Raw genomic sequence first — 7,589 nt, forward strand, 5'->3', positions numbered from 1 at the left:
TGGCCGGGGGAGGCGTGGGCTTGGCTGGATGGGCACTGGCTGACCGTTTTGCTGGAAGACTGGGATGGGTAGCGCTTCCTGCCATCTCCCCCTGACGTCGTAGGGTATCTCTTGTGTCCACCTTCCTCCCCCATGGGTGGCTGGAAGAGAAGCACCCCGATATCAGCACAGCCTCCTCCAAATGCAGATGTCCTCCCCCTGGATCACAGCCTTCCTGCAAAACTCCAGTTGCAACTTCTCTCCCGAACCCACAAGGAACTTGCATACTCACCAAAGCACACAGCTGCCCTCCTCCAAATCTACAGCTGCCAGCAAGACAGACTGGCTTCCGAGCAAGCACAAAGGTGACAACTTGCTCTTAGGCACCTCCTCCTCACACAGGGGCACAGTCCAGATGTCTGGGAGCCAAAGCTCCACACAATGCTGGAGCCACTCATGCCATCAAGGCTCACTTTCCTTCTCCCTCCTCAGCTCAGAGAGATCACCACCAATTCCCCACAGGCTGCTTGCTCTGAAGCGCATTTGCAATTCAAACCCTGCAGCTCGCTCCCGGCCCAGCTGCAGTGACAGGCCATGACACAAGGTGTCACTGACCTCCCCTGCTTGGCACCTGCTCAGGAACCAGCCCCAAAAGCCTTGTTCCTGGAGGGAGCTGAGGGGTGCTTGCAGGAACCATCAGTGCGGTGCAGACATCACGTCTACTCACATCTACTCGGAAGTCCTCGAGGCGCTTGAACTTGCTGAGGTATTCTTGCAGTTTGCTGTTAATGTCCAGGTTTTTGGCTTTGGAATATTTTAAGAAGGCCCAGAACTTTTCCAGCCCATAGAGCTGTCCTGGAGCGGAATCAAACCAAACCAGACATCAGCGGAACAAAAAAGTCAAACCACGCATCAGAACCTTTTCCTCCAAGCTTCCCCGCCAACTTGCCCCATGGACCCTCCTGTCCCACTGGTGAACAGAACCGAGGCAAGATGGAGAACTGTGAGTAGAGCAACCTGTGTCACTAATGGGCAGCTCTCTTGACAGGGGATGGCCCCAGGCTCAGCGGTGGTGACAAGGCTAAGCCACTGCAAGGCCTCAAGGAATCGTAGAGGAACCAGCACCTCTACAAAATGGTTTGGGAGAGCAAGAGCCTCCCATTGCGTTCCTCTATCCCACCAGCAATCTTCAGGATGGTGAGCATCCACTCTACCCTCTCCTATGAAGTGAGCAGCAGGACATCCAGCCTGTCCCTGTCACACACTAATGTACAGTGTTATGTGGCTTCTCCCCAAAGTCACAAGAAGCGGCCCAGGGGCAGCCGTGCAGCACACTGCTGAGCTACACTGCTGCCAATCCCAGGAGAGGCCGAAGGAGGCACCTACCAGCTTCATAATCCTTGATGGTCTCTTCTTGAAAGTCCTTAAATATATCTGGCCGGAATTTCTTCTCCAGCCCATAGCTGTAGTATCTGAAAAGGCACTCCAGGCCGTACCTGGGAAGAGAGTGGCACGTGGTGCTCAGACACTGCTGCACGCAACAGCCAGGCAGAGAAGCTCTCGAGGTGAGAGCCCTGCTGAGTGCCAGCAGCAGGAGGTGACTGAGGACAACCCCAGTCCTACCTTCAAGCAAGGCAGACACACTGCCTCGGTTTTGCTGTGAGCCCTGCAAAATGCCAAATCTTTCTTTCCTCATTCCCCTCCCATAAAAGGCCACTGTCCCTTCCTCTCCTACCTGTATCCCTCCTTCCCGTCCTCCACAGCCAGTTGCTTGAACTCCTCATACATTTTCTTGTTGAAGTGATCTCGTAGGAAGAAGGACCAGAACCGGAAAAGCGTGTTCATCTCCTGGGACTGACCAATGCCTAGTCGTTTCCGCTCTGTTTCGGGAAGAGAGGATGATTACGAGGCAGATCATCTCCCAAGGAACCAGCTCTTGTACAGGAGGGCCCAGTGGCTCTGTGACTACACCCAGCCCCGGTGCTGGCCACCCGAGCCACAGCTCACTCTTGCCACAAACTGTGGGGAAACATCAGCTAGTGCAAGGTTGTCCTGTAGGACCCTGCTTATCTCCACATACATGCTCTGTGGCCACACCCTGCCTCCCGTGGCAGCAGAGCCCTGCAGACACCCTGCCCTGCACCTCACGGTGCCAGCATCCCTACCGTTAAGGCAGCGCCGACGGTACTTGTGGTAGACATGTTGCGTGAAGCCATTCTCCTTGAGCAGCTCATGTGAAGGATGCTGAAACTTGGGCAGGGACTGCGGGGTGCAGCCGTAGCTTCCAACAGCTGGGGTCCCCTCTGAGGGGCTGGAGCTGAGCATGAGAGACTTCCGTCAACCTCCTTCCTTGGCATCACCCAGCTGACAGCGCAGAGGGGTCACACTCCAACCCACAGCACCTGTCTGTTGGTCCCACCAAACCCCTGTGACTGCCTGCTCTGGGTTTGGGGCCTGAGCCATGGGGCGTCTTACTAGGAAGGGAACCGTGCTTCCAAACAAGTCTTGTCTTATTATTCCAAGGCTTCAACTTTTCTCAGCATCTTCCAGGAGGGTCAAGTTGGCTCCCAGTCCTTTCTGCAGTCACCTAACAGGAGACCTCCCCTGCAAGACCAGATGCTTGCTTTCCCCTTCCTTCCCACACTAACTCCCTCTCCCATTTCTGGATCCTCCATGACCCCGCAACTCCTGTCTCTAGTACCTGATGGAGGCAGTTCGGGGCCTGTGCTCCCGAGAGTCCATCACCCAGCCCACGTGGCACTCCATCGGGGGATTCGAACTGTGCCTCGTCTTCCTCTTCCGTGGAGTCTGCAAGACATGGTGTACCAGGGACATGCCCATTGCCTCCCCAGGCCCCAGCGGGGAAACCCAAGCTCCCATTCCGCATCCCAGCCCTGGTCTCACCTTGGCATCTAACGTCCTGCCCTCTTTCACCACTGGGTAGAACCGGGGCGTCTGTGTTGGGTCCTTTAGCTGAGGCGTGCGAGGGGTCCGGGGGGTCCTGGCGTTGCGGTAGTTGGGCGATTCTGGTACAGTCGTAGGCAAAGACCGGGCAATGGTTGAAGGCTCAGGGACTCCAAACAGCTTGTTAGCCAAAGCATCTGTAGGTACTGCAGAAAGAAAACCCACCACCCGTGGTCAAGCTGAGCTCTGGGCCTGAGAGCATCACTACAGCCAATGTGGCCCCAATTCTTTCTCCCCAGTTGCCACCCAACCTCCAAGGACTTCTCTCAAGGAGGGACAGGGACAAACTCAGTCCCACACATTCACACCTCCTGACTCTTACCTTGCTGGAACCTGGGGGGACCAGGAGGAACTTCCTGGTTTGGATCCACGGGGGGCTCTGGGGTCAGGGTGTCAAACTGCTCCCTGCTGATCATATTCACCTTCTTGAAGTTCTCCACCTCTTGCTGTATTAGAAAAGGAAGATGATGAAGTAAGCAATGGCCCTCTTCTCCCCTTATGTCACCAGCTCATCATGGCCAATGCTCTGCTTGTGGAAGAGCCACCATGCTGGGCACTAAGTGCAGCCATGGGGACTGGGTGGCCAGAAGGGTGACCTGCTGTGCAGAGGAGGGAAGGGGAGATGCAGCAGATGGGGCACTGCATGGGCCAGATCTGAGCCACTTGCTGCTCCCAAGCTTTCAGGGATCCTACAATGCAGCTCCACTAACCACTGCTTGCCTGTTTCAGACTTTTACCCATGCAGGTCAGCGCTGGTGCAAGGCAAGCTCACTAACCCACGCTTGACCAGGACCCCATGGCCCCTACCACCTTCTTCCATCCTCAGAGCCTTCTCCCTGCATTCTCACAGCCACAGGCAGCAGGGCACAACACTGCCACATATCTGAAGGACCCACGTCCCCAGCATACACTGTCCTCTGTCACCTGCTCTCCTCACACTCTCAGCTTCTGTCACCCCAGAGAGCACCACTGCTTCAGCCACATGCCAGCTACCAGACACGGGGAACACTGAGCCAGCTGGTTGTTCCAACGGACCATCCCACCTCACAGTCAAAATAATTTCCATCACTGAATGAGCCTAGGCAAGCCTAGGCAACCTGACCGTGAGAGTCACCAGATTTGGCCCCAAGTATTTCAAAGCAGCAGATGGGCTTTCTATAAAAAGCCCAAGTCTATGCAAACTGGCACCAAAACAGAGAAGATCACAGGCCAAGTGCAGCCCGGCCATCTATGAAACTGTCCCCAATAAGTGTGGTCTCCAAGGGACTGTGCCATGGAGTACTGGGCACTATGGACAGTGCAGAGGCACCTGGTTCCACCCACAGATCTGGCACTGCCTGCTAAGACCCTGGCAGACAGCAGAGCAGTGGGCTTCAAGTTCCAAGTCACCTCATTACTGGCACTTTGGTTGCCTGGTTGCAGCCTCACGCCATGATACAGAGCTGTGTTTATCCCCGATACAGCAGAGCATGATACTGGGAGCCAGGAATCCCAAGCTCTGCAAGCGTAATCCCGGTTTAGCTCTACCCCACTAGTGGGCTGTAACGCACGCTATTGCCCTTTCCACCCTGCACCAAGGAGGTGGCCAGGCTGTGGCACATGAGGGCCCCCCTGCCCCCACCCTCCTCGGATAAGCTGCTCTCACCTTGATCTGTGAATACTCTGGTTCAAACTGCTCTGTCCACAGGTCCTGCTCGTAGTAGTACAGCCCGTCATTGATCACCTTAGCCAGCTCTGAGCTCATTTTAGCCCTGGATGTGTGGTTGCCAGTCCGGTCCCCACCAGGATGACGGCGCAGGTAAGGAGGTGTCTGCGTCACAATGAGGATCTTGTTCACATCCCGATCATCAATCTCGTAATCCGAATCTTCATCTGACCAGTCGGTGAAGGTGTTCTTTCGGCCATCCATCTGCTCCATCTCCTCGTCAAAGAGGAAGTCTAGCTCCTCTGGTTCATCTTGGTCCTTTTGCTTTTGCTGCTGCGGTGTCTTTGACTCCTCTGGTTTCTACAGGTAGTGGAGCAAAAATGACACAGGGTAAACGCCGCAGAGCGACATGAGCCTACTGCTTGGAGATCCCCCTTCTTTCCTTACTGCAGTCAGAGGCCTCTCTGGGGAGAACACCTCATTGGCACCACTAGGGAACAGCTACAAAGGGAGTCAGACGGGGCCAGGAGAGACTGGGACATCACTCCCATGACCAACAGACCCTATTTGATCTCAAACCTGCCTACTTAGGAGCCAGGTCACTCCGAGAACTGGGAGACCCCCAACCCAGCAGTTTCTACACCACCTACCTTAGGCCTGGCTGGGGAGGGCCGAGGTCTCTTCTTCACTTCAATCCACGTCTCTGAATCCAAGTCTGGCAAACTTGCAGAGAGGCCCTTGGGCATCGTCTTCAAGTTACTGACCTCCTCTGTTTTGGTGGGTACTGGGCTGGTGGGACGCGGGGATCCAGGTGCAGACTCTAGAGACAACAAGAGCCACAACGTGCTTTAGAGGGAGGGAGGGAGCCTGGGAGATTGTGTACTTAAAGCATCCAACCTAAGAGGGAGTTATTTTGGCAGCAAGGCACAGCTTGCAGGACTAGCAATCATCCAGAGGTCAAGGGTTACCAGCATGCTGCCTGCAAGTGCTGTGGGAAAAAAAAACCAGTAAGATCCTTCACTTGGCCTCTTGGGGTCCTGCCAGCTCCCATGTGATGAGGTGACAAGACCAGGTGGCAGCCCATGAAGAACAGACCCTCCTCCAGCACTCAGCTGACAGCTCCATACCTGCTGGCCCATTTGTGTCCAATATCTCCTCATCCATAAAGTAAAAGTTGGTTCACAACCAGCAGCAGCAGAGTATTTCCAGGCACAGTCAAGAGACTTCTGCAGGCCTGACCCTCCCCAAATCCCTTCAGGCCCCACAGAGTAAAAGCCACAGACTCAGTCTCTTTCACACTTCCCCAAGTATGGAGGCAGAAGCACTCCAGGGGTCTGAGAACAGAGCTCCCATCACCAAGCAGAAAGCAAATGGTAGAGCCCTGTCCTGGAGAACACTCGTGACTCTCAGGGTCTCAGTCCTGCTGCAGTACCAACACTGCAGCCCACACCTCTCTCCACATCCCCCCAGTGATCACCTGTCTCCTTCTGGAAGCTTTGCCGAGGCACAAACTCAGGGCAGTTGATGAACTGTGAGAAGTCTGTCTGTGTGTAGTCTGCCATAGGAGGGCCGGGCAGAGCCCATTTTTCTGGCTGCTCTTTTCTTCTGATTTTCTCATCCACAATTTCCACAACCTTGCTGTCCTTCAGAGCCTGGAAAAAAGAGCTACCTGTTAGCTTAGGAACCTGCCATAGCACGCTGAGGGGCTCAGCCTCAGCCCTTCCTCCAGAGGAGCACACCACAGACAACGGAAGGGCTCCACTGGCACAGCCCATCTAGACACCAGGTCTCAGACAGAGGGGGCAAGAAGCAGAAGGAAAGCTCATCCTTCCTTGCTCTCACCTTGATGATGAGGCTGATGTCAGTGGTCAGTGCCTGCACCCGGTGGAAGCTGGCGATCAGGGTGATGGGAAGGAAGCCGTCTGAGTCCATCTTGCGACGCAGGAAAAAGTCTCGCTCCAGGTTGTCCACGCTGAAGTAATACTCTCTGTATGGACAACACGTCAGTGAGAGGCATCTCTAAGCCACTTCGGGTGGCCTTTGGGCACCCGCGAGGAGGTAATCCCCCACACACACTTGTGCTGCTGCGAGGCTGAAGAGATACAGCCTGGGGAGCCCAGACCTGGGGCAAGCTGGTGCTGTGAACTGCGTCGCACAGAGTCAACACCCCAGTTCTAACGCTACCCACGGGATTAGCCACGCAGTCTCCAGAGAGAGCATCTGTGAACATCCCACCCACAAACCACGCTCAGACAAGAGGTGGTGCTTACATCTGCCGCTTGATGTAGTCCTTGAGCAGTTCCTGGTCCACGCTGTAGAGCTCGGCGCTGCTGATGTTGTCGAAGTAGTAAGTGATGTTGCTAGCGTACTTCTGGGTGCGGGAGCCATCCGAGCCCTCAAACTTCCGGTACCCATACTGGTAGTCAAAGTGCCCTGTGGGACACCAGTAAGCATCAGCACTGGTTCTGGATTCTGCTGGACAGGCTCTGCTGCCAGATGAAGCCAGACTCCTGCACAAAGAGCTCCCTCTGCACTCTTCCGGAGGCCCCCCTGGCAGCCCACAATGGGGCATCATTCACCCACATCCTTCACCCTCCTGCTCTCAGCCTTTGCTGCAAAAGGGATCCTAGTGAAGCTTCAACACACCAAGCCAAAGGAGAGGCCAGGAGCCCTCCTATGCAGGAGCAACTGGGCAGGCCAGGTAACACACGGAAGCCCTACACTGAAGCTGTGTCAGGGTTAGCACAGACACTGCCCTGTCAAATGCCTTTGCAGATGCCCTTCCCCCTCCAAACCACAACCCCAGCTTGGCTCTCAATACGACACAAAGCCTATGCAGAGCATCAGACACTTCAAGTCCTGCAGAAGCACTGCAAGGGGCAGAAAACAGGTGGAGAAGCTTGGCCTGCGTAGCATAAAGATATTTGTCTTTATTAAAATAGTAATGAGAATAATCTGCTTTTATTAAGAGCAGCTCAATTTATCAGCTGAGGTGACCTGC

At 54.9% G+C, this 7,589-nt stretch overlaps 1 protein-coding gene across 1 annotated transcript in view; it reads right to left on the minus strand.

Moving 5' to 3' along the window:
• Nucleotides 1-44: 44 nt before the first annotated feature.
• The window catches only part of LARP1 (La ribonucleoprotein domain family, member 1), a gene marked incomplete at both ends in the record, with an annotated part of 11,652 nt that continues 4,107 nt past the window's right edge, over nucleotides 45-7,589 (minus strand). Inside the window, 13 exons of the mRNA XM_010140826.1 lie at nucleotides 45-140; nucleotides 707-834; nucleotides 1,366-1,475; nucleotides 1,715-1,859; nucleotides 2,145-2,296; nucleotides 2,681-2,787; nucleotides 2,884-3,089; nucleotides 3,266-3,389; nucleotides 4,589-4,948; nucleotides 5,239-5,408; nucleotides 6,066-6,240; nucleotides 6,431-6,575; nucleotides 6,859-7,021. Of these exons, the coding sequence (XP_010139128.1) occupies nucleotides 45-140; nucleotides 707-834; nucleotides 1,366-1,475; nucleotides 1,715-1,859; nucleotides 2,145-2,296; nucleotides 2,681-2,787; nucleotides 2,884-3,089; nucleotides 3,266-3,389; nucleotides 4,589-4,948; nucleotides 5,239-5,408; nucleotides 6,066-6,240; nucleotides 6,431-6,575; nucleotides 6,859-7,021 (2,081 nt within the window). The remainder of the gene's footprint in view (nucleotides 141-706; nucleotides 835-1,365; nucleotides 1,476-1,714; nucleotides 1,860-2,144; nucleotides 2,297-2,680; nucleotides 2,788-2,883; nucleotides 3,090-3,265; nucleotides 3,390-4,588; nucleotides 4,949-5,238; nucleotides 5,409-6,065; nucleotides 6,241-6,430; nucleotides 6,576-6,858; nucleotides 7,022-7,589) is intronic.

The sequence above is a fragment of the Buceros rhinoceros genome, unplaced genomic scaffold, assembly GCF_000710305.1.
Source record: "Buceros rhinoceros silvestris isolate BGI_N320 unplaced genomic scaffold, ASM71030v1 scaffold28707, whole genome shotgun sequence".
NCBI classification, from domain to species: Eukaryota; Metazoa; Chordata; class Aves; order Bucerotiformes; family Bucerotidae; genus Buceros; species Buceros rhinoceros.